Source organism: Vigna unguiculata, chromosome 4 (genome assembly GCF_037176805.1).
Source record: "Vigna unguiculata cultivar grain cowpea cultivar isolate G323 ecotype 2 chromosome 4, ASM3717680v1, whole genome shotgun sequence".
In the NCBI taxonomy this organism is placed as follows: Eukaryota; Viridiplantae; Streptophyta; class Magnoliopsida; order Fabales; family Fabaceae; genus Vigna; species Vigna unguiculata.
The window spans coordinates 1,341,987-1,367,721 of record NC_140795.1 but is presented as its reverse complement, the minus strand read 5'-3'; the positions used below and the strand labels follow the sequence as shown (position 1 = coordinate 1,367,721).

General features: G+C 32.5%; 3 protein-coding genes across 5 annotated transcripts; 2 read left to right on the top strand and 1 right to left on the bottom strand.

Annotated features, from left to right (window-relative positions):
• The first annotated feature begins 1,511 nt into the window (after positions 1-1,511).
• RSY3 (Adenine nucleotide alpha hydrolases-like superfamily protein) lies at positions 1,512-6,527 on the top strand. 2 transcript variants are annotated; one of them, XM_085672153.1, is made up of 11 exons: positions 1,512-1,829; positions 2,092-2,289; positions 2,575-2,659; positions 2,768-2,843; positions 3,447-3,509; positions 3,591-3,693; positions 4,301-4,410; positions 4,618-4,707; positions 4,799-4,879; positions 5,023-5,874; positions 6,039-6,527. In XM_085672153.1, the coding sequence occupies exons 1-11, from the start codon at positions 1,565-1,567 to the stop codon at positions 6,129-6,131; spliced, it is 2,016 nt and encodes a 671-aa protein (XP_085528279.1). In that variant the 5' UTR covers positions 1,512-1,564; the 3' UTR covers positions 6,132-6,527. The 2 variants fall into 2 exon arrangements, with proteins under 2 accessions (XP_085528279.1, XP_027923175.2); XM_028067374.2 differs by having other exon boundaries at positions 3,333-3,509.
• Positions 6,528-9,617: 3,090 nt separating this feature from the next.
• Positions 9,618-17,161, top strand: LOC114182474 (Tesmin/TSO1-like CXC domain-containing protein). Of its 2 annotated transcripts, XR_014994683.1 has the most exons (9): positions 9,618-10,204; positions 11,473-11,580; positions 12,600-12,777; positions 13,653-14,003; positions 14,373-14,473; positions 14,546-14,640; positions 15,632-16,054; positions 16,351-16,642; positions 16,828-17,161. XR_014994683.1 is itself a non-coding variant. In XM_028069350.2 (8 exons), exons 1-8 carry the CDS (start codon positions 9,996-9,998, stop codon positions 16,575-16,577), a joined length of 1,692 nt encoding a protein of 563 aa, XP_027925151.1. In that variant the 5' UTR covers positions 9,618-9,995; the 3' UTR covers positions 16,578-17,161. The 2 variants fall into 2 exon arrangements, 1 of the variants encoding a protein (XP_027925151.1); XM_028069350.2 differs by having other exon boundaries at positions 16,351-17,161.
• Positions 17,162-18,460: 1,299 nt separating this feature from the next.
• On the bottom strand, positions 18,461-24,644 carry AIM1 (Enoyl-CoA hydratase/isomerase family). The gene is made up of 18 exons (XM_028068777.2): positions 24,382-24,644; positions 24,201-24,272; positions 23,988-24,050; positions 23,785-23,841; positions 23,602-23,669; positions 23,423-23,504; positions 23,253-23,308; positions 22,637-22,939; positions 22,384-22,470; positions 22,070-22,244; positions 21,424-21,545; positions 20,998-21,161; positions 20,301-20,555; positions 19,879-20,000; positions 19,648-19,769; positions 19,309-19,457; positions 19,075-19,213; positions 18,461-18,826 (listed from the first exon to the last, which is right to left on the bottom strand). Exons 1-18 carry the CDS (start codon positions 24,473-24,475, stop codon positions 18,782-18,784), a joined length of 2,175 nt encoding a protein of 724 aa, XP_027924578.2. The 5' UTR covers positions 24,476-24,644; the 3' UTR covers positions 18,461-18,781.
• Positions 24,645-25,735: the final 1,091 nt, after the last annotated feature.

The following is a 25,735-nucleotide window of genomic DNA, read 5'->3' as shown; positions in this document are numbered from 1 at the left end:
AAATATTAAAAGACTAACAAATGTGTGTTTTAGAAATAATTTAAGAGACTATCGAAAGAAATCGCACAAAGGAAATCAAATGTATAATTAAGGTATGATAAAATGAAAAATACCTTCTAGAACTAATTATTAAATTATGTTTGAAGTGGTTAAAATTAAATAGAAATATCATTAGTGACCAAAAAATTTGTCATTAAATTACATATAAATTAGTAATTAAATTGGTCACTAAATCAAGTACAGATTCGATCATTGAATCGGTCACTAATTTAGTCATTGATTCAGACAATAAATCAACTACTATCACCAATGACGAAAAATAGTGACTGATATGGGTTACTGACTAAATCAGTCACCATTTCATGTTTTTCTTGTAGTGAATTATCATATACTATTCCTAAATATCATTATATATATATATATATATAAAATTTTAACCACTTCAAACAGAATTTAAAGTGAAAAAATTACATTATGATTAATAATGAGTTCTAAAATAAAAAATAATTAGATAGAATATATCGAAATATTATTCTACATGATGAAAATAAAAAAAATAAATAAAAATATTAAAAAACTAACAAATGTGTGTTTTAGAAATAATTTGAGAGACTATCGAAAAAAATTACACAAAAGAAATCAAATGTATAACTAAGGTATGATAAGACGAAAAATATCTTAGAGAATTAAGAAAACTTTTCAAATATTAACATATAATTAATGGTTGAAAAATAACGAAAATTATTTTAATGAAACAAAAGAGTTCTTCAAATTAAACAAAAATTAATAATAATAATAATAAGTAAAGAATTTTTTTTATATTATCTTAAATTGAGAGTATAAACATTCTCATGTGAAAGAAAAATTTATAATAAATAAAAATATTAAAAAATAATATAAATATTCAAATGTGAGGCATAATTTTTTTTTTAATTAACATACATCATTTTAACATAATTACATAAAGGTTATGATAAGATAAAAAATATATTGGAGATGAGAATGAGTTTCATGACAAATGAAATAATTAAAAGAAATAAAAAATAGAAAAAAAAAAAAATATATATATATATAGGGGTTACTTGATTAATTGTGAATATTTTAATAATTTAAACGAGAATGGAGATATGGCAGGGACGAGTATTATGACGGGTATATGTACATCCCCATACCCATCCCCATACCCAACTGAAAAAGTCGGGGATTCCCCATACCCATACCCAATCAATGCGGGGATTCCCCGTCAAAACAGGGACGGGTTCGGACAATACCCACGGGAACGGGTTTATTTCCCATCTCTAGTCTGAAGAAACCTATACCTGTATATATTTGTTATACTAATGATACTACTTTATACTATAAAACAAAAACAAATTATACTATAAAACAAATAAGAAAGAAGAGGAATATTACAATATTTTCTTAAAAAAAATACAGTTGACTAAGAAATTAAGAAATAAAGGAAGCACCTATTCTTAAATTATTTATTTCTGTGGAAAATATTTTCATTGGTTTCATAGTCAAACAAAATGCGAAGTGATTTTTGTTGTGACAGAAAGTGGCTATGGGGCGAGGGCTAATCCTATCTTCGCCAACTCTCACTGGTCTCTTTGCTTCCATCTCCAAAATCCCACCGAAAAGTTTCAATCTTTCATTTGGTTTTAAACTTGTGCACCATCAGCATCATCATCTTCTGCCATTGGCTTGCTGCTTCAGCGTGTCTTCTTCCCCATCTTCCCCTTCCCAATGTTCAATCGACATTTCTAAATACACAGAAGCATTTGCCAGACGAATGGCCATGGCTGGTCTCAAACCCCATCACCGAATTGGTCAGCTTCTCTTTGTCTTACACCTTATATCATTCAGAAAAAATGAATCTTTTTTGAAAAATTTTGCTGTTAGCTCGACTTGGTGTGTGCCCATTTTATAATTGTTGTGTCAGCATCAAACTTAAAAAGTAGAATGTTGAGTAATTGAAAGGGGATTGAAGCATTTATACTATTTTCAATTTGCTGATGATGCAATGGACTTGTAATTCACTGCATTGTATATTAACTGTTTGATGTTATGATGATGCCTTTGTCCTATCAGCTTTGGGAGTCTCTGGTGGCCCTGACAGTATGGCACTCTGTGTGTTAACTGCTGGATGGAAAACTGCTGGAGCTAATGTTGTCACAACCGAGAATGGTGGTCTCATAGATGGGTTACTGGCAATAATTGTTGATCATGGTCTTCGAGCAGAGAGCAAAGAGGAGGCCAACGTCGTTTCTCAACGAGTTTCAAAAATGGGTTCGTTGTCCAAATGTGTTTGCTTCATCTGTGATTGCATGAATGGGATATGGATCTTTTCATCTTAGATTTTCACGTGATGGTCTGTGAAAAATATTTTTAAATGACATTCTTTATAAAAATTAAATAAATAAACGAGTCTTTATCAAAAATTTTGGAGGTTTACGAAGAGAATGATATAACAAATTTTAGATGGCATGCATAGTGTGGGAACATTACCCGAGGTCTTGAACTTTTCCAGCTATAAGTTTGGCTGACATAACATAACATAGACACTTATTTCAGGAATCAGGTGTGAGATCGCCTGCTGTGATTGGCCAATAGGAAGACCAAAACAGGGTCACTTGCAGGAAGCTGCCCGTGAAATGAGGTTATTGCATCTGTTTATTTTTTTGAAGAAGTATTATAAATCTGTTCTGGGAACTTAGGAACTTTGATAAAGTATACTAATTTCAGATTATAATTTGTTGAACTTTAGATACAAAATCTTTCAAGAAGTTTGTGCCCAACACCAGATTGGGGTATTGCTTATTGCACATCATGCTGATGATCAGGTTTGATTGAGGATACTATATGTTTACTTGTGTCTGCTATTCTTCATTTTCTCAAACTGCATGTCACATGTAGGAACTCTAGTCTTAGAACATTGGGTTTGGACATAACTTAACCCTATAAAACCATCTTATTGAGGTTTGTACCCAACTTATATATGTTCTATTAAAGCTATATTACTAGTTGGTGTGGAACTCTATTCCCACCGTAGGTTGCAATTAAGGAACTCCCAAAGAGACCACCACTAAGGCGGGCTATGACTGACCACAGTTAAGGTGGTTTTCCAACATCTAGGTATTTATGATTGATCATGAAGTGATTTATTGATCTTTTGGCATAGACAGTCTGCATGTGGTCAAATACCTAGGACAATTTTTTATGAAATAAGTACTTTTTGAGTGAGAAATGACTAATGGTATTTTACTATCCTGTAACCTTTTAAGGCTTGCTCTAGATGTTAGACATGTAGTGATTGTTGAGAAACAATGCAGGCCGAGTTATTTATTTTAAGGCTTTCTCGAAATAGTGGTGTGCTTGGACTTGCAGGCATGCCTTTTACCTCCCAGATTTTCCCTACATATACTCATTCTGACGAGGAAGTTCAGGTAAACCAGGGCATTCTTCTTGTGCGGCCTCTTCTCGAATTTTCAAAGGAAGATATGTACAAGGTTGGTTCTAGATATTAATTTTATATGCATTGCCCTTTTTATGATCATACTTGATAATTATGATGAAAATCATCTGTACAGATATGCCAAGGAGGTAGTGAGGATTGGGTGGAAGACCCTACTAATCAAAGCTCATTATATGCACGTAATAGGATAAGAATGGTGCTGAAAAATTTATCATCTTGTAAGTTTTGTTAATGTGATTCATGACTTCTTTAATGTTACTCTAAGAATTTGTTAAGATCTTCTAGCAATCATCTCTTTTGGGTGGAAAGCACTCATTCTGGTGCATCCCAAACTGGTTGAATTATGTAAACATGGTTCATAAACAACATAGTGCATGTGCAATTGAAAAATTATCAGTATTTGCAGTAAAGGGGAGGAAATGAATTTTGCTTTCTATGCTTGATTATACAACCTCCCCCTTTATTATAATTTATTGCCTTCTAGACATCTACAATCTGTCTATTGCCCCCTACTATCTCAAGTAACTGTCCACCTGACAGTCTCTGTTAAGAATGACTCCATGTGGCTGTAATATTCAGTCACTACTTCTTTCTTCTGTAAACTTCTTTGAATGTGTGGTTTAATGACAGACTCCTTTCAATAAGGAGTCTTTTTGACATTCAGCACTAATTTCTTTCATCTGTTCTGTATGCTGAAAATTGAGTTGTTGTTGATATATCCACTAACATTTTATTATGGTCTTGAAGATCAAGTGTTATAATCATGATTTATGTGGAAAATACAGGCTGAGTTGTCTAAATGACTTTTTTTTTTAATATTTCCAGCTAAATTCAAGTTTGAGCTTCAATCAATAATTTCTGCATGCAGAATAACACGCACATATGTTGATCAAATTGGCTATAACTTGATACGTGATGCTGTGATTATCAAGGATGTGAGTGTCACTTTACTTCTTATTCCATTCATTGCTTATATGAATAACACTTGAATTTAAGTATTGAATAGCTAAATATCATGTTGATTTATGGAAAATAATACATAGAAGCCCTTTGTCTTTTTGTTGCTTAAGTTATATTAATTTATATCCCTGAAATTTACTAATAACATGTTTGTTGGGATCGTTGCGTGGTTTATTTTGCAGCATGGTTATGCTGTTATTGATTTACAGATTCTTTGTCCTTTGAAAATTGAGGACATATGCCTGATGAAATTTCTTTCCTTGGTCTTACAGGTGCTTCTAATATTACATATGATTATTTTATTTTTGAATCTTATTTTTTTATATATAACACTTGTAATTGCTGTCAAATTTCATGTTTTAGTTTGTATCACAAAGGCAAAGGCAAGTCAGAGGCAGTGCTATGAAATTGCTAATGGACTACATTCGTACATTTCCATGCAAGGTAAATTTGCTTCCATCAAATTGTTTTCCTAACAAAATCACAGAAGTTTATCTAATATTTCCTTTACAACATACAAGTTTATCTAAATATCTAATTAATTTCAACATTTTTTACTTCTCATTTTGTCTTCAATTATCTTGTAGAACTCTATCACAGCAGCGGGTTGTTACCTTTGTCCAGATCCTGGTTCTAGAGGGTCTAGACTTCTGGTCTGCTGCTGTGCTGATGATTGTGCTTTGCCATTAAAGATGCAATTTTTCGGGTCTCTCTCTTATGGACAAGAAGTGCATTGTGCTGCCAATGAGTTAGAAAAAATTATAGAGGATGATCACTCATTTGCAAATCACTTCGTTCCTGATTCATCAGATGTACACTTTTTGGATGTGAATCCTACTTCAATTTTGACCGAAGCCAAAATGTTAAACATAATCAGTGAATCAACCTACAATAATATTCTTGCTTTGCAGAAGCAAGAAACTGCTTACTTCAGGTCTACAACTGAGACCATTTCTGACTCTGCATCAAAGCATGGAGGTGAAACTGTTACCCCTTTTAGAAAATCGCTTCAGCCAGGAAAATTTTATTACTTTATGGATCGATTCATTCTCACATGGAGTTTGAAAAATAAAATTGATGAAGATGAACTTTCTGGTTTAGTGGATTATGAAATGGATTTGAGTGAGGAAGCCAGGAGCTTTTGTTGCACTTTTTGTGTAGTTGGTCATACTAAAGTACTTAAGGTGCGACAAATGATTGAATCTGATTGGCTGTATCTGGCTGAGTTATCAAAATATCCACTTTCTAAAAACTTTATCCAATATGAGGTTAAATCAGTGAATGAAACCAAGCAGCTAATGGACAGAACATCTCCATGTTTACACTATGCCAGTTTATCAGCAAAACAAGCTCTCCCCAAGTTAAAATCTATCCCAGTTGCCGCAAGGAGAAGCCTTCCTGTTCTGATCACTGAACAAGGACAATTACAAAGCATTCCAGTAAGTTGACCTCTCTCACTGCATTCTTGTACAAGTTGTCAGAATTCATGACACACCCTGAACATTGATTATCCTTATTATTTTTATTCTTTCTGTTTGTTATATTTTTCTTTGTTGTCTGCACTTGTCTTTTGGGACCTGATTCTGCATCCTAATTATTTCAGAGTATTCATTTCAAGCATTGTCCCTTCCTGATGGTGCATATGGAATTTAGGCCAAAAATACCGCTTGGGGGAGGTCATACCTTATTCATATAGCAAAACTGCGTCAACACTAAAAGATCATGATTGCAAGAATGTTTTGGTTATCAGTTCCCCAATTTGAAATGAGACGAGTTGTAACCATTCCTGTCCCCAGCAAATTTCATGTCAACCAAAAGGGACATACCAAAATGGAATGATCAGTATCCAAGCTGTGGCCACCAACCACCATCTGCTTTACTGAACCAAGTTTTACTATCTGAAAAAAAAAAAAAAGTGTAAAGAATCTCAACATTCTTATAGGAAAATCTTGAGCCATTCATTCATTCATTTGATTTAGTGAATATTGCCCTCTCTATTATTTGAGTCCATGACACCTAAGTACCTTTAGCATAATGATGCTGTGTATCATATTTTTCATCTTAATTTATGTTTATAGTTTTATATGACTTACACCCTGCAAGGAAAACTACTATCATTTTTGGGTGTGATTGGTTTATGATGTGTTCTGATTCTATTTTCCATGTTTATGAACACTTGTGCAATATCTCAGTATGGTTTAAAGTCTACAGTTGTGGTAATTAAATGTTGGTTGGCCACCACCCATTTACCAATCTTCCAAGTTATTCAGTGTTCCTTTGCAACATTCCTTATAAGTTTTTTACACCACAGGAATGCAATTGTACATTGCTTGCTACATCCGAATGTTGCTATTATTGTGATTTTGCTAACATGAATAGAAATGTCCCCACAAACTGTTACATTATCAATGATAGTTAATTTGTGTGAGACCATCAAAGAATTTTCCTTCAAGCCTAATTATAGACATTAGACAGTAGAACTGGGAAGAGCCTAATTTGGTAACTAACTATAGACATTAGACAGTAGAACTAGGAAGTGCCTAATTTGGTTAACTGTTGACAAATATAATACAGAATCTTATTCATGTACACTAACACAAAAACTGTCATTAAGGTAAGTGAATTTATATTTTTGTAAATAATCAATATTTATGTTGACCTGTAAATGCCATACATAAAAAGAACTTTTAAAAACTTTTATTTCCATATGAGACTTAAATTTTCGAATGTTTAAAGTTCATCTTTGAAAGTCTTCTTATCACATGGCATCCATAATGAATTCTTAACTTCTATCAGTTGCATTCCTTCTGCCATTGATCCTTAAGGAAAAGCATAATTAATGTTGCAATAGAGTTAATGTCTGTTACATTTGTGTTCTTTTTGCTGCATCTCCTCATTGTTAATGCTGCTCTTCTAAAAGCAAATAAACAGTTGATTTTGCATTAAATTTTCAGTTTGTACAACAGTGAATAACAGCCACAATTTGTTTGTGTGAAAGATTTGAAATGTGATTAGTATGAAGTAATTTTTTCTGAAAAGTTCGGTTTATTATTATTAATATATATATATATATATATATATATATATATATATATATATATATATTCTTTGGACCTATAGGATTATATTTTAAATAACATTTATTATTGAGTTTTTTATGTCAGTTTTACTGAAAATAATTCCAAAAATCTCAGGAATTTACATATATATATATATATATATATATATATATAATTTTGGTTTGTTATCAATATTATGTAAAATTAAGATTACTAACCCATTACATGTTAGGAAAGGAAAGTAAACCATCTCAACTCAATTTACACAATACTAAAAAAAGATAATATACGAGCAATTAATTTTTTTTTCATGGTTAAAAAAAATAATGAATGAAGACTCTTAAGATGTATGTGATAAAGTTTAAGTAAGGAATGTATTAATTATTTAAAAATTCATTTATATTTTAATTCTATATTTATATATAAAATATCTTGTAATTGATAATATCGTTTGTTATAATTAAATAAAATTAAATGAGTATGCGTAAGCTTTTAAGTGGGTTTGTAAGTTATAATTAACAAATAAATAAACTTATTACTCATAAATCAATCTAATTAAGTCTATAAGTTTAACTCGAGTGACAAGTGAGTTACACTAAATTTCCCACTCAAATCAATTTAATTTATATTAAAGGTCTATTTTAAGCAAATAATATAATTATTTTTAGATTTTCTTTATTCTTTAGAATAAATTGTTGTTTAGGCTTTACTATTGTGAGCCAACAACTTCATTGGATCCCTTTATTTAACCGCAACTTGTTTTTATTTTCGCTTTTAACGGAGAAAAAGAATCTTCAGAAAATATTTAATCACAAATTCAGAAAAAAAAATAATAATAAAAGAATCCCTCGTTTTCAACCCGTGCGTTTTTCAATTATTCGACAACACCCAATAAGAAGCTTCCACGTGTTTCATGCCAAAACACACATGTCGTCTTTCTACTCAACTTCTACCAACCGTGGTGCTTGTTGCACCGTATAATCCCTCACTTCAGAAAAATAAATAATTATGTTGTTCATAAATTTGAAGACATATCAATTATAAAAAAAACTAGCTTTAATATTTTTTACATTAATATGTACCATGAAAACATGTTCCTCTTTAAATAGGCACTCCATTTAGTTAGTTCTTAAAAATACTTATAAACACTAAACGTTCAAGTTGTTATTGTTATTAAGCAAAGAGCAAGTAACTTTAATTTCTCAAAGTAAATAAAATATTTACAAATTTAATTTGTTAACATGAGTAATTGATATTTAGGGATACAAAACTCATTAAATTAAAAGAAAATCGAAAAATAGATCTACAAAAAAAAAAAAATCACAATGTAAAACGAAGTACAAAGCATTGTCATTTAAGCATAAAGACTTCGATCTTAGAATAAAGGCTGTTTTTTTAGAATAATGAAGATTGATTGATAGATAGGACGATTCGTTTGCTTTTCTTTAAAAAATAATAATTAAAAGACATATTTAATTTCTATTATTACACAAACTTAAAAAACAAAATCTAAAAGTATAGTATCAATATCTTTTGGTAAGAAATGAAACCAAAAAAAAAAAGCCTTAAATAATGTTATGGAAAAGTCAACTTTTAAAATTTAAAAAAGAAATTTTCATTGTATATTAAGAAATTAAAGAACCGCATTAACTTAAGTATACATTTAAACATTTATTAAACTGACACCTATATATCTTTCGGAAATTTTGTGTAATATTATATTCTGGTACAAATATTTCCAAAAAATTATAGGAAAAAGTATTAAATAAAAATTAATATATTTAATGTCATTAAAATATAAAAAATATTTAAAACTTACCTTGCAAAATAAATGAAAAAGGTTAAATGATTTATAAGTATTAATTTATGAAATTCCATTTTTTGAATTTTCGAAATAGACGAAAGCAAATAAAAGAGCAATAATGCATTACAATTAAAAAAAAATAGAAGATATGTTTGTCCTGCAGAGTAATTCATTGCGGCATTACCTTGTGCTTCCCGGTGGAGACTCGCCAGCGAACTGTGACCGTTGATGGAATTGATGTTTTGTGGAGCGTCAGATGAAAGGGGCAAAGCGATCTGGCCGTTCAATATTTACAACTAAATTGAATTTTCAAAAGCTTCGAAGAGAGAGGGAGTGTGTGTGTTAGTGTTGCGTTTTCTTCTTCCTCTCTTCTCCTTCTCTGCTTCTTCCTCCTCCTTCAAATCTCACTCCTCTTCTTCTTCTTCGCTTTCTTTCTCTATAATTTCTGCAACTTCCTTATCTCTCTTCAGCTCCGTTTCCTCGTGCGCCGCGTTTGGATCCACGCGCCTCTCAATTTCGCCACACTCGCAGCAATCAATCCCGAGCTGCGCAATCCGCGCACGGTGTTCGAATTCGAGCTGCGTTTCCAAGTTATCGAAGCTTTTTTTCGTTCTATAGCCGTAATCCTAGGTCCTTTTCGGCGGAATTCGGGAATCGCTGTGAGAGTGTTCGGATTTTTTGTTTTGCTTCGCTTGCCATGGGGGAAGGCGAAGGAGGAGATTTCGCTCCGAAGAATGCGTTGTCGTCGGAAGTTGTTCCTCCGCCGGTAACGTCTACGGCGGCGCTGGAAGTTCCGGCGAAGAAGCTGGCGCGGCAGCTTGATTTCACTGGCGCGCCGGAGCATCCCCAGCAGCAGCCGGTGGCGGTGTTACCGTTGCCGCCGCAGGCGCCTCATTCGAGGATTGGGTGAGTTTGTTCAAACTATATCCTTTTTAAATGATTTGCTGTATTTTTCTGTTTTGAATTTTGATGTCTGAAGTGGAATTTGTATAGTGTGCTTCTTAGGAACACATCAAAATCCGTGTATTGGATGCTCATGCAATGGAGATTTTTGTTTTAGTTTTAAAAGTAGTGTTTGACAGTCATTTTATCACGGGAGTCACTGTTTTGTTCGGAGGATTTTAGTTCTTGTGGGAGCTGAGCTTTTAATGTATATGGCATGCCTTGGTTTTCTAGTAGAAAATGGAAAATTTTATCCATCATTTCCGTTATTTCTTACTTTACCCAGATTCTCATGTTTTCATTAGTTTGCTGTAACTGCGGTTTGTTCTTCCACTGGGAATAAGATGGTAGGAGGTTTAAATTGTTTTGAGTGTCTCACATTAGTAAGGAACTTTAGAACTGTAGACTTTCGTGCTAACACAACTTATGAAGTTGTTTATAGTAATTTCAATTCCCGTTTGAGCTTTTAATGGTTTGGTACGGTTATAAGATGCAAGTATTATAAATTTATTGTTATCATAATGACACGTGTATACTCAATAAGACACAGTTGTGATGTGGAGGAGGAGATATGAATTTTGTTACAAAGTTGGATATGGATATAATAGGATACAACGTAATGCATACTTATCAAAACTGATATGTATCATCTTATAAAATATCAAAAAAACAAATGAAAGTACCACAGTTAGAAGTTGGAGTGGTACCTTTGAGGAAAATATGGTAGAAGCACGCATAAGATGGTTGGGACACGAGAGAGGAACGATGGAAGCCTTAGTTAGAAGAGTGACCAATTGGTGCAATGCTAAAGTTGTGTCATGGTGACCAATTGGTCATGGATTCAAATCCAGGAAAACCTCTTGGCATAAGCAAGGGTAATGTTACATATCATGTCCCTCTCCCATACCTTCACGTAACTAGGAGACTTTTAGGACTGAGGTATCCTAACATACATCAATCTATGTCTGGCTATTTTTTTCCAAAGTATTATCTTGAACAATGTGAATGATCTGGATTTTTCTAAAAAGAATTTTCTCATGCTATGTGAATGTTCTTCACTCTGTTCTTCTCACAATTGTAAGGCTTACATTTTCTGAAGTTACTGCTACATGTAAAACAGGCATTTCCTAGTTATAGTATTTTGAAGTTTTGGTTGAATGGTACATGATAACTCTGAATGTGATATTGTCTATATGTTTTGATCTTCAGTTAACTAACCTATACTTTTTCAGGAAACCAGAATCTCCAAAATCTAGATCAAGACCTAACTTTGAAATGAAAGACGCTACACCCAAGAAGCAAAAGCAGTGCAATTGTAAACACTCTAAATGCTTAAAGCTGTAAGCAAAACTCTCTCTCAGCGTCTGGATATGTGCGTTGTCATACTCTAAAGTTTGCACAAACTCATGGAGTCTCTGCAGACTCGATATGTGAACTCATGATAGTTGACCTAATTATAAAAATAATACTAAAAACCTTATAAATTACATATACATGCACATAATATTTGTAACACAATAATAATTCAACATTTCAACTCTAAACACAGTATGTAGTCTTGATGCTGTTCATAATATATTAGTAACTTGTATTCTCAAAGTTATTTTCCTTTTTTTATATCAACGAAAAAGGAATTTTCATAAATGACTTATCATTTGTTTATTATTATTTTTTTTTGTTATGGTTTCGGCCCAAAATCAATACCTGTGTTTTACTTATTTTACTTAATAAATTTGATTTTTTTGGTTGCTGGTTAAGTTGTCTCATTAAGACTCAGCTATTTTGCTCCATTTTGTTCTCCTTTCCCAGTTTTTTCTCCCATTGATTTTGTTTTTTGGAAATTTTCTCTGATGTTTGAACTATTAAGTGCATATAGGAAGGTGAAATCAGTTTGGTGTGTTTGAAGGCAGATTTAAAGTGTTAACCTAAGCAACTCAGTGAATTGGGTACTATAAACTAACTGGGTGAACTTGAGACAATCAGCTGTGGGAGTATGCATTCAGTTATTGGAATTAACTTTCTCTTTCAATAATATTGAATACATACAAAATTTCAAGGAAAATGAAAATATCACTCCTGGCCAGGAAACAAATTGGAAAAATGTTTTTATTCTGTCTCATCAAATTCCTTATTACATATGCATGGGTAGTTCTATGATGATGTCATTGGTTCCATCACCAAAGTTAAGTTGAGCCATTGTGGTGCAGCAATATATTTTTATTTGGAAAGAATCTGAAAGGGTATTATGTAAAAAAAAAAAATACTGTCGTCAGTAATTTTTTTCCTTCAACAGAAGACATTTTGTTGTTGCAACTTACTGTTTGCACTATGAAGCTAATTTTTGAAGTATTTTGAGCAGGTATTGTGAATGTTTTGCATCAGGAATATATTGTGATGGTTGCAACTGTGTAAATTGTTTCAACAATGTTGAAAACGAAGCTGCTAGAAGAGAAGCTGTTGAAGCTACCTTGGAGCGCAATCCAAATGCATTTAGGCCCAAAATTGCTAGTAGCCCTCATGGAACACGTGATAGCAGGGTGCTTAGTTCTAACTTTTTGTGACTAGTAGTGTTGGATTTACTGTTTTATTGTTTGGATGATGACATCAGTTAGATATAGTGCTTATACTGATCATAAAAGTTTCAACTATTTTTTTTTTGGGGGGATACTATGATGAATTGTGTTCTGATAATGTCAGACATTGATTGTTCTTGAACTATCTGTTTCTTTCTGTTCATTGTGGAATTTTATGAAAAAGGGATATTTTCTGCGTGTAATGGGAGATCACTTTCTCCGTGTGATTTTTTCCCATAGTGAAGTAAAAGCATGCTATTGCTATTTCGGTTAGGTGCAGCATTCCATAATTGATAATCATTGATTTAAGCCTTTTGCCTACGAGTGAAAAATCAATTTTCTGTTGGCTCATGGCCATTGCTCTGTTGAATTTTATTTTTTGAAGTTATAATTTTGATCAATTATCCTTTTGTCAATGTATCAAAAATAATTTTCTTGATGAAAAAAATTCATTTTGTTTTTTACTTTCCTTATTTACATCTGCTTTCTGTAGCAACTCAAGGATATAAAGTAAATATAAAATGCTACAATCTGCTTAGAATTTCAAAAGTAACTCAGTTAAATATATATTTGTTTTTTCAATCATGTTTATATGCAGTATGTCTTAACAAGTAGTTGGAATTTTCATGGTATATTTTTATGGAAAGGCAGGAGCTTACCATTAAATTACTTGGCAAGTGCCTTGATTTATGCTCTACATAAATGGTAAATAAAGGTTTTTGGACTTTAATATTCCTTGTGGAAGAAGAACGTTTTGAAACTTGAACATCTTTATTGTATTTTATACTTTAAAAAAATGGTTTTTGTTGTCTTGACTATCTGACTGAAAATATATGTAGGAGGAAGCCGGGGAAGTTTTAATATTAGGAAAACATAACAAGGGGTGTCATTGTAAAAAGTCTGGGTGCCTCAAGAAGTACTGTGAATGCTTTCAAGCCAACATTCTTTGTTCTGAAAATTGCAAATGCATGGACTGCAAGAATTTTGAGGGAAGTGAAGAAAGGCAGGCTTTGTTTCATGGAGATCAAAATAACATGGCATATATTCAGCAAGCGGCAAATGCTGCCATAACTGGAGCTATTGGTTCCTCTGGCTATTCATCACCTCCGGTATCCAAGAAAAGAAAAGGTCAGGAACTCTTCTTTTGGCCTACAGCCAAGGATCCATCAATTAGCAAGTTGGGACAACAGGTAAAACTTGCTCATAGCATAATTCATACTAGCATAGGGGTTTATTTTAAATCAAGTGATTGATTAATTCAGTGAAATAGAGATCAGTTAGTTCAGTAAACAACTATTTTTAGTCACATAGATAACTATGTTCTTGTTAGGAGTTGGTATCATTATCATTTGATTTAAAGGATGCATTTAAGCTTGAACTTCTAAATTGAACTCAGCTCCCTTTATTTAAATTGGATAGAATAGAGACAATTAAGTTGAAGGCCTTGATGACGTGTACTGCAATCTTTAGTGAATGTTATCATTAATTCAGTATGATTAATGGGCACTTTTTATTTCTGAACTTGAGTACACTTTCAACACTTTTACAATGCCCGCCAGGTAAACCATGTTAGAGGTCCAGCACCTTCCTCATCTTTGTCACCTGTCTCAGGCGCTCGTGTTGGAACTGCAACATTAGGTCCTTCAAAATTTATGTACAGGTAATGTTGGATACCTATTTGAAATGATGATGAGTTTACTACACTTAATTACTGACTTGATTATTGTTAAAGGTCTCTTTTAGCAGACATTATTCAACCACAGCACCTCAAGGAGCTATGCTCAGTTCTGGTGCTAGTATCAGGACAAGCTGCAAAGACACTTACAGGTAAATTGACAATCTACATCACCAGTCACCATTGTTGCTATTGATCTGTGAACGTCCATGATGTTTTCCTCATTCTTCATTGTACGAGAGGGTGTGATAAAATTTGTCTCAATTGTACCGTGGAGAATATAAATTGACATTATCAACATCATACAAGGATTAATGTTTGTTGAAAGTATAGGGTTTGGGCATAGAGGGAGGACAAGGAGATTCGGAGTCTCCTTGGACAGGCTTTTCTCCATTAACACTTTTAACAGAAACAAAATTAGAAGAAAAATTGAAATTAGCTTCTGCACAAGTTAATTTGTAAAAAAGTTTTTCTAAAAGTTCGTCCAAATAGACTCTATATACTTTGAATTTGATATTAACATGTATTACAGTGTGATACACAGCACTAACTACTAACCTTTATTCATACCAATACTAGATCATAATTCTAACTAAATAAGGAAAAATACCATGAGATAATAAGGAGCTATGAAACCAAAGAAATAGGGAGTGTAATCTTGACTAGTCCTACCAGATAATACCTATGATGCTCTAAATTATTCTAAAGATATAATCAAGATACTATTACATATTCTAATAACATTTATCCTAATTGTTTTAATTACGTGATAATACACAACATGTAATTTCTTTATTTACATTCTTTCTAACTTGGCTCATCAAGGATTCACTTTAACTAAATAACTCAAACTCTACTTTGTTCATTAGGATAACAGTCGAAATTGAAGTTCATTTTGGAAAGTTAATGACATTTGTCCATCTCACGTTTGTCATTCTGTACAACAATAATGAGGAAGCAATTCATGAAACACTGCTGCTATAGGGTCCGTGGGACATTTTGTATTAAATTTTTGGGGTACTACCTCCTAGGTTTATTTTCATCTGATGATTTTTATTACATATCAAGTGACTTCCCCCTTGTTAATGTTTACACATCAATAGTTACTTTTTTCTCATCAATTATTGTTATTATTATGATCAGACCAGAAAAATTTAATGGAAAAGCATGCAGAAGATCAGACAGAAACTTCCCTTGCTTCGTCAAGTCAAGACCAATTACCACCAAGTCAAAAGGAAGGTCATGTTGAGAAGACTGTGGCTGATGATTGTTCGAGTGCAAACCAAACAGATAAAATCAGCCCAGATGATTCCAGTTCAGATGGTGCTGATGTCCCAAAAGGGAGGCCAATGTCTCCTGGGACTTTAGCCTTGATGTGTGATGAGCAAGATACAATGTTCATGACAGCCGCCTCCCCTATTGGGCCAATGGCTCATGCTTGCAATACATCTTCACAGTTTCCTTATGGACAAGGAATGACAGAGGTCTATGCTGAGCAAGAAAGGATTGTATTAACAAAGTTTAGGGATTTCCTCAATAGGGTTATAACTATGGGAGAAATAAATGGCAAGTTAATACTTTCCTTCTTTCGTTATAATTTTACTTTTGTTAACATTCTTAAAATCCCTTGGTGTTGGCTTTGGCAAGAAGATCGTCACCTTTCCATTGTGACAATTAAATTATTATGCTTTACATGGCTGTCATTTCAAATGGTTCAGAAATTTCTGATGCCACCAATCTAACATTACATATTGGGGGCTTGACTTTGGTATTAAATACATTACCGTATGGTATGACTGTCTTATAATTTCATTACCTGCTTTATTGGTAAAAATGACTAATTGATAAATTCTCATTTTCAGAAACAAAGTGTTCTTCGTTGGCCAGAAATGAATTAGAGAATCAAAAGGACCCAATCATCAATGGCGTAGGAAATGCCAATTCAGTGATAGTGCGTCAGCATGGAGCCAGTAGCAACGGTGTTACTAAACCTGCTGTTTCACCTTTGGCAACAACTTCGACACGTATGATCCCTGGCAATATTTCTGAAAATGGGGAATCTAAGGTCAAGATCGAAAAAGATATATGAAAATAACCTAACTTAGAAGGATGCGCACACACATGATTGAAAGAAGAAATGAAAATGTCTTTAAGGTATGCTAGAACTTCTCTGTAATATAAATTATAAACGCATTCTCATTCTTCATTTTCTGCCTCATCCGAAAGGTCCGCTAAGCATACAGGCCCCACCATTAGCTCATGTAGGATCAATTTTTTTTTTCTTATCTATTTTCTTGTCCTCCTTTGGTCATTCATAGATATCTAAATTAATTTTTCAGCTTCAACATTGCTTTATCGCGATGCTTGTAAATTGCTGAGGTATAAGTTCATAAAGTATATCATCGCTTAGATTTTTCGTTGAATGACTTCCATAGCTTGTAATTTAAATATACATTTTTATTCAGGGATTTTTCAATGTCTCCCTTTTCCTCTACTTTGTCCATTACTATGTCCTCTGGATTGACAGCAATATTTCAGGCTGAATTAAGCTTGTGTAATAATTCAATAAGTTGATGCTGACTTTGGCTAAGCCATTGAGTGTTTAAATATGTTAGAATTTTATATTTGTGTTGTATACGATTTCGAAGAGCTTAATTGCTTGGTTATGTATTATCCATCATGTTCATTATTTTCAAATTTAGTATTCCATCATGTGTTTCGAATCCCTCTTTCTTATTGCTTTCGGTGTTATTGAAGCCAGCTCGAAGCTTTTTCCACGTTTTTCCTTCTTTTTAATTTTTCCACCTCAATCCAAACAAAAATGGATGCAAAAAGAGTTTAAAGGTGTATTTATCTTCAACGATGAAAAGAAACACAGAAAACCAAAAAGAAAGAAATGTAAAATCACAAGAAAAAAAGAGACAAATCCTCACCTAAAACTTTCTGCTGCAATTTGTGAAGAAAAGTAAATTGTTTATTAACTTTTACATATAAACAAGTTTCATAATCAATTAAAGAAGAGAATTAATCAGTTAAGGGTAAGTAAAATATAATCAAATATTTATTCTTTTATTTTAACATATTAAATAATTAAAGTATATAAATGTAAATGATATACTTATAAATATATTTTATTATATTATAATAACATGATAAAATTAAAATAATTAATCAAATCATTTTAATATTTTGTTAATATGTTTTATATTCAAAAATAATTAATTAGAATAAATAAATAAATTTAAATTTTGATGAATTGTTTTAATATCTTTAGAATATATTTATGCATAACTATATTTATTTTATCGCATTAACAAAATCTACTGCAAACTTTTCATTTACTCTCGCTCAATTCAAACAATCATATTTTAGATTCTCTTTCTTCTTCTTTTTTCACTGAGTTCAATATATATAAAGTTTACATTTTTGATATATTTCTTTTTTGTGAAAACTGATATTGAAAAATTAATTTGGAAATTTTTTAATTTTTAAAAATATTTTTTCTAGACAAGTTCAGGAAGAAAAAATAGTTTAAATAAGAAAATCAATTTTAAAACATGCAGTTATATGTTTAAAATTTTCGGTAAGAGAAAAAGATTTCAAACGTGAGCTTAATTAATTAAATGCAATCTTTTAATTCATTTGATTCTGACTGCGAAAATATTTTTTTCTTAAGGTTCGGGCAGAAACATAGAAACTTATTGACTTTGTTATCTTTAAATTCAGTGCACATAAATTAAACCATACGTAATGAAAATAAATATTATATTGAAACTAGAAAATCCCTTTATTTAATATATTGATATTTTTTTGGTCTACACCACTAATAATAAACATAAATATTAAATAACATTGAAAAAATAATAATTCAAATTTAATATTGTGTTTGAATGATAAATTTTAATAAATTAATCTAATTTTTTGAATTTTAAAACTAAAGCATCTCAACATGCAAAAAACAGTAACATTCAATTTTCACAAAAATAATGTTATACCAAATTCTATTACAAGCTTTCTTTAATACTCATCTAAAATCCACGTTTACATCTGAAACCGTGTAAAGGGCGCAAAAATAACAGATAGTATGCTAAAACTCGTAGCAAATCCAAACAAGCTTGTAGCTTAATATGTTCAGTCAAGACGCATTAACTTCAAGAAAATCTGTAAAATTTTCTTTTTGCAAAACCAATTTTACCATATTATTTAAACTGGGAAGAAGAAAGCAAATTTTATTATCTTTTACATTTTCTATGGTAGAAGGAACATTCAACATGCTGGAACACTTAGGCTTTATCATAGACGCCCCAGTAGCTTTGGAGTAGATGAAGCAGGTGCACTCTGCAACCAATACAAAATACCAAGTCAAGCACTTCATCTTGTAATCAATGCAATGCAGAGATTTCTATGATAAGAAACACAATCTTATTCCTATATCATTATAACTACTAAAAATACTAGTTTATTGAAATCATTGAAACTTTCCCATGTTCCCTGAACATGTTTGAATAATCAAGGACTGAATCATACACATTACTAAAGCTGAATTTCAAGAAATTTGAACAGAGAATGAAGAAACAGCATCTTACCAAAGGAATGCCTTTGACTGCTCTTTCTTCCAAATACTTTGAGGGTTTAAAGAAGTTACCATATAACTGTGTCCACTTTTTTAGGCTGGTATAGATATGATTACCCCCAACCAAATCTGCCCAGAAAACAATGCCACCCCTGCAGAAAAACGAGTGATTGCAAAGAGAGAAAGTTAAACAGCAAAGCAGAATGATAAAAACACAGGTGTAATTGGAAAAAAAAGGAAATCCAACCGGTAATTGGGGAAGCTCATTCCAAGAACAGATGCAATGTCAAGATCTGATGCTCGAATAGCAACTCCATCTTCTAAAACACGGCATGCCTCATTCACTACTGGAAAGAGAATCATCTCCACGATCTCTTGGTCAGTAACAGATATAGGCTGCAAATAAAACAAATACTATTAGCTCTTCTTCACACAGTTACAGACAAATATCTATTTTCCATGAACTGAGAGAGAGGGAACTTAAGACTAAACCAACGCATGGAAAGCAATTATGTCAACTTCAATGCAATGTTAACATAAATGGGAGATGTACTATTTGCTAATATGATCTGTCACATAAAACAACCTTTCCATTGGGCATAATATTGCAGATTCTTCTAGATTCCTCTATGATTGGTTGTATTGAAGGATCAGGTTTTGGCTTGCTACCCTTTTCATAAATGTAGTAACCTCTGCCATTGTTTTTGCCTGGTAGGACAGACATAGCAAAGGTAAGAAATCATTGATTATGTTCACACAAAATGTTCCCTGTACAAAGAAAGTATGAATTATTAAAAGGAAATTGATCCGTTATTACCATTTCGCCCAGATTTCATCATAAGATCAAGCAATGGAGAATTAAATACGCGATCAGAAAAAGCATCTGCAAATACTTTGGATGTAGCAAAAGAAACTCCATAGCCAGCCAAGTCCGCAAGCCTGCAAATCACAGAAAGATTGACTTCATACTATGGAACCACAGTGAAATATTGAATGCTTTGGTTCTCACATACCCAAATAAACCATTCACTTTTTCTTTCATACAAGTCCTTAATTTTAGCAGTGTTGGTGACTTGAGATTTAAATGCATGTTTCAAAATGCAACATTTACTTGAAACAGTTTCTATAACATAGGATTCGGGGCAAACCATTAATATCAATTAACAAATCAATGAAAGTGTAAAATTTTTATCAACATATCTCTTGGAAAATACAGAAGTAGTAAGAGAAGAGGATTACTGGAAAGGACCGATGGGAAAGCCAAAGTCGCGTATCAATCTGTCAATTCTGTAAACATCCACACCCAAGTTGACCAACAAACTGGCAGCCTGTGAATATGGGAAGAATGTTTTATTCACTGCAAAGCCGGTACAGTTACCCACCACAACGGGAGCCTTCTTTATGATTTTACCAACAGTTATCAGATCAAGAATCACTTGTGGGGAAGTTTTATCGGTTCGTATAATCTCCAAAAGAGGCATGATGTGAGCAGGACTGTATATCAAAGAAATGAAATTAGAAAGCATCCATAAAGAAGATAATAGAAAATAACCAGTTTTAACTGGGATAGGCCTCAGAAAACCAATTCAAAAATAAGAAATACATAATAAAACCAAATTCATCAAGAAACTAGCCTATTGACAGGTCTAATTTCTTTGAAATATAGGAATGAATTACTTCTTCTGTCTGTTTTCTTCTGACCAAATAAATCATAGAGCCTAGTTCTGAAAAACATAGTTTCTTTTTCATTCACATTAATGCAAGAAATAGATTACCGGAGCTAAAAAAACGTATAACTATAACCCAAAAGTTTAGAATGGAACTTATGTGGCTTCACTATATAGAGCTTATAGTTAAATAGAACTCTTTTAAAATCAACCAGCAATAATATGATCTCGTGTTAAATGAAGATAACAAGAAATAGGAGATACATAACCTGAAAAAATGAGCACCCGCAATGCGATCTTGAGAGCTGGTCTTTTTACCAACAAGATTAAGGTCAATAGTTGATGTGTTTGATGCTAAAATGCAGTGTGGAGGACAGATCTTCTCAAGATCACTAAATATGGTTTGTTTGAGACTGACATTTTCAATTACAGCCTGCAGAGAGAGAAAACTATTGCTATTTAAATTTGAACAGACAACAGTATCAGCAAAGAAATGTTCCATTACATATATCCTCTGCTGAATGTTGTTACATATTTTCACTGTTTGAAAAGTATTCAGTGCCATGAAACTGAGGAATTGAACTCAAGAGTAAATGTAATCCAAAAAACACTTTGCAAAGTTCTTGAAAGGATCCAAAATTCAAAACCATGTCACCTATTTTCTAAGTACAACAAAAATACTTCAGGCAACCAACCTCAATAACCAAGTCCACATATTTAAATTCTGTGTAATCCAGAACGCCTTGAAGCAGTGACAGTGCAGCATCTGCCTTCTGTTTCGTCAACTTTCCTCTTCTTGCTAAGCCATTAACATTTCCTGTCAAGCAAAATGAAACAAACGCAAATTCAAAAATTGTCACATGTATCAAGGATGAGACTGAGAGTGGTTTACACTTTTCATAAAGGCCTAGTTTATCGTTAAAATGATTACAAAAGAGAAAATCTTCCTTCAGAAAACCAAACCACCAAAGTAGTAACAACTCCTTCAAATATGACAAATAATAGATATACAGCAAAGAACATTAATCCATTAACATCTATTTTAATAGCAATTAGATAAACTAATCAATGTCCTGAAAATGTACTATTGATGAGATACATATTAAACCAACCATTTGATAGCAGGTGCATGTTAAAAATGTCCAAAACTAATTCTGCTGAGCATGATATTTGTATATAAAAGTCCCTGACTATGGAAGACACTACTCATAGCAACTGAACAACTTGTTATTAACATCAACCAATTAACAATTGGTCTTCAGCATCCAACTATCCCTACTTAACCAAATGATCACCTGAATCATATTATTCTTAACTCACCCACATAACTAGAATAGTTACCTTCTATTGTTTTTATTCCCTTCGTAAGAAATTCAGAGTTGATTTCCTTGAGAAAGACACGAATGTTGCCAAGTAGAAGAGCAGTAGCAATGCCAGATCCCATTAGACCTCCTCCAATAACAGCAGCTTTTCTAATATTTCTTGGCTTTAGGCCGATATCAGTTACACCAGGCACCTGCCAAAACATAGTTAATGAATGGTGAATACATTATAAACTTGAGTAACCTATCAGTTGTTTCCTCAAGTTTAGCCAATATACAATGAGAAATCCATATTAAAAACCAAACCCACAAAGGTCATATCTAAGCATGTACCTTTGTTATAGCCCGCTGAGCAAAGAAGATGTTAATTAAACCTTTTGATGTGTCCGACACAACTAATTTCTTGAACACTTCTGCCTCCTGTAATTAGAACTAATTATTAGCTTTGAATGATAACAATGCTAGACCTAAAACTACATCTATCTCTGACTAGAAATTAATGAGAAGAAACTGAGTCAATAAAAATGGAAGGAAGAAAGCACATGTTTCCTTCTGAACAAAGCCTATATCTTAGAACTAATAATACCTTTAGCACACCACTATAGCCACCATGAACTATTCCATATTCAATCACATCTACGCAAGCCTGTTGCTGAGGCAAATGTGGAGCAGTCTTCTTGACATGTTGCCTGGCAGTTCCCAACACCTTGCGTGCTTCAGACAGGGAACCAATTTTGTCTGTCCTATGAAGTGAACGAACCCAAGGTTTGCGCCTCTCTCCTATTTCAAGAGCCCACAACCTAGATACCTTTAGTAACTCCTCAGAGGACACAATAGAATCAATAAGTCCTAATTTCCTCCCTTCATCCGATGTAATAGGTTTAGATGTCTGCAAGAAAAGCAACATCAAAATTAACATATTTGTTTCTGCATCACAAATAAGCACAGTAATGAAGATCCCAGAGTATTACAAACATAGAGTTGTTCCTCTCTAACTATTCTTCCAAATTCTAAACTCATCAAATTTAGTGTGTGCAATTATTTTTGACACTTTGCTAACAAAGATTTCCAGTTTTCCCACTTTTTTCTTTTCCTTTTCTTTTTACATTTCACAAATCACTAAATAAGTTTTGGGGTTCATCTACCATGGTCAAAAGTGCAGTGGGAACACAAACAAACGAAGACAATGGTCGGTGTCTTACCAGCATCATTTCAACAGCTTTAGACAGCCCAATAAGCCTTGGAAGACGTTGTGTTCCTTAAAAATTACAAATTTTGTTAATATTATTTTCAGCAAGTGCTACTAAATGATGAAAAGTTCATCACTCCTGATCCAGATTACTGAATATACATGCAAGCAAATCTTGATTACCTCCAAATCCAGGAATAATACCAAGAGTCAGCTCTGGTAGACCCAATTGAGCTCTCGGAGCCGCAATACGTGCATGGCATCCCTACACAACGAAAAGTTGTCACAGTTCATGCACTATGAAGACACTTGGACAACAATTCCTATTTAAAGGAACAGCTCCTCAACTAGGAAAAACTAACCATAGCCAGTTCTAATCCGCCTCCAAGAGCAAGCCCCTCTACTGCTGCAACAACAGGCTTCTTGGAATCTGAATTTGTGAATTATATAATTAACAATACTGAAAAAGTAACATTTACAGAAGCACCAAGAAAATGTCTCCATCAAGGTAAGCCCAAACTAAAAGAATTGTTACAAGTTAGAACCTTCAATCGCATTGACCACTAGTTCCACGGAAACATCAGGGAGATGCGAGGAATCCCCTGCCAAGAAAAAACATCAAATACAGTTAATTCAAAGTTCAAAAACTTTCAAGACTCATAACCGTAACTGATCTAAATTTTGTAATTTGTATTGTATCCATCCAAATTTTACAAAACGGATGTGTGATCATACTATCATATCTTACCGGTATCGTGAACTTTCTTCATAACACTGATATCAAAGCCACCAGAAAATCTCCCACCTTTACCTGAAATTAAGAGGGAAACAGGATCAAATAATCACACATGCAAAATTCCTTACTTGAACAAAGAATTGTATAAAGCAACGGCAGCATCATCGTAAAATTAAACCCAAAAATCATCACACATGTACGATACAAATAACCCTATACACTTACCAGTCAAAACTATAGCTTTCACATCATTCCTTCTAGCTGCCTCATCAAATCTATCTTTCAACCCCATGATAACTGATCAAAACAATCAAAACATCACACATAACAAATTCATGAAATAAATAAAAACAAAAAAGAAAAACAAGAATTGCCAAAGAATGAAGAATCGGTGAATCAAGCTTACTTGGTATGGCCAAAGCATTGACGGGTGGGTTGCCCATAGTGATGACAGCAACCCCATCAGCTCCAACCTCAAAATCAACCTTAGGCAACGCCATCTCTGAGAGAAACAAGTCCCAAGTTCCTTCCTTTTCGAATCAAGTTATATTTTTTCACATGAAACTGACAGAATACAAGATGGGTTTAAGAAGGATAAGGCCAAAGACTGTACTGGAAAGTGCCAATCGATATAAGGTGTTAACAAAAAATAATATTCTTTCACACACTTTTGGTATCTTCTTAGACGAATTATTTATTTAATCATTAAACATAGATTACATTACCACAGAAGTTGCATAAATTTTGAAACTTTTAACTAAATTAACAGCCATGTCATTTTTCAGAGACATTTTTAATATTTTTAATTTGTTTCTGGAAATCAATGTAAGAGTATAATACAATTATAGAGACTTGAATAGTATTATATTCATTATACATTAAAACATTTTTAATTGTAGTTCATGCTTCACGTTGTTATTTTTTTCATAAATTAAAGACAGTATATAAGCGATAGAATAATTAGTTGAAACCACTAATTGTAGTGATGTAATCATTTTTTCTTAAAATCAAACATGAACAAGGTAAGAAGAATTTTGTATTAAATGGTAGAAATTGAATATATTATTTTCACATGGTAACAAGATATCTAATCATCATTATCTTCTTTTTATATTTATAAATTTTAATGAATACAAAAAAAAAATACATTAAAAAAAACGTGTTACACATATTGTCTCAGCACACTTTCATAAATAAAACAGTGTTGACTTTTCACCGACCAAGTCAGAAGAATGTGTTATGTAAAAAACCAAAAAAGACGGAAAAAAATTGTTTAACGATCACACACAAGCACCCCCATGGTAAGTTCGTGAAACCGCGAAATATTATTTGTTGAAGCTCACACAATTGATGATCATATAATATCCGACCGTTGATTTGAACAGACACATTTCTGAACCGCACAATGCCAACTGTAGGAAAAAGTTGTTAAATAAAAGGAATAAATTTTTTTTTAATTCAGATTTTTAATTATTTTTTTATAAAATTTTTTTAATATATTTTAAAATATTAAAATTAGTAATATTGATGTATTATAAAAACATAATAAAAGAACAATAAAAAAATTCTAACAGAAAATTCAAATTTCTTTTTTTTTATACTTTTATTTCAGATAAAAAAGGTTATGTGATAAATAATTTTGAATTTCTATTATAATGATGTTTCTCTAGCACTCCCAACCCTCCTAACATACTTAATAACAATTAATTATAAGTAATAAATTATTTTCATAGTTAGTGGAAGCCAAAAGTGAACATATT

Bases quoted from the DNA above. Each gene is read 5' to 3' on its own strand.
- RSY3 (XM_028067374.2), top strand. From the start codon at position 1,565: ATGGGGCGAGGGCTAATCCTATCTTCGCCAACTCTCACTGGTCTCTTT. The intron at 2,844-3,332 runs GTTTGATTGAGG...GAAACAATGCAG, and splicing joins CACATCATGCTGATGATCAG to GCCGAGTTATTTATTTTAAG. The intron at 3,510-3,590 runs GTTGGTTCTAGA...TCATCTGTACAG, and splicing joins CAAAGGAAGATATGTACAAG to ATATGCCAAGGAGGTAGTGA.
- AIM1 (XM_028068777.2), bottom strand. From the start codon at position 24,475: ATGGCGTTGCCTAAGGTTGATTTTGAGGTTGGAGCTGATGGGGTTGCT. The intron at 22,245-22,383 runs GTACATGCTTAG...ATGTTTTGGCAG, and splicing joins CTCAGCGGGCTATAACAAAG to GTGCCTGGTGTAACTGATAT. The intron at 21,546-22,069 runs GTAACTATTCTA...TTTGCTTGACAG, and splicing joins GGGAATAAAAACAATAGAAG to GAAATGTTAATGGCTTAGCA.
- LOC114182474 (XM_028069350.2), top strand. From the start codon at position 9,996: ATGGGGGAAGGCGAAGGAGGAGATTTCGCTCCGAAGAATGCGTTGTCG. The intron at 10,205-11,472 runs GTGAGTTTGTTC...ATACTTTTTCAG, and splicing joins GCGCCTCATTCGAGGATTGG to GAAACCAGAATCTCCAAAAT. The intron at 14,641-15,631 runs GTAAATTGACAA...TATTATGATCAG, and splicing joins AGCTGCAAAGACACTTACAG to ACCAGAAAAATTTAATGGAA.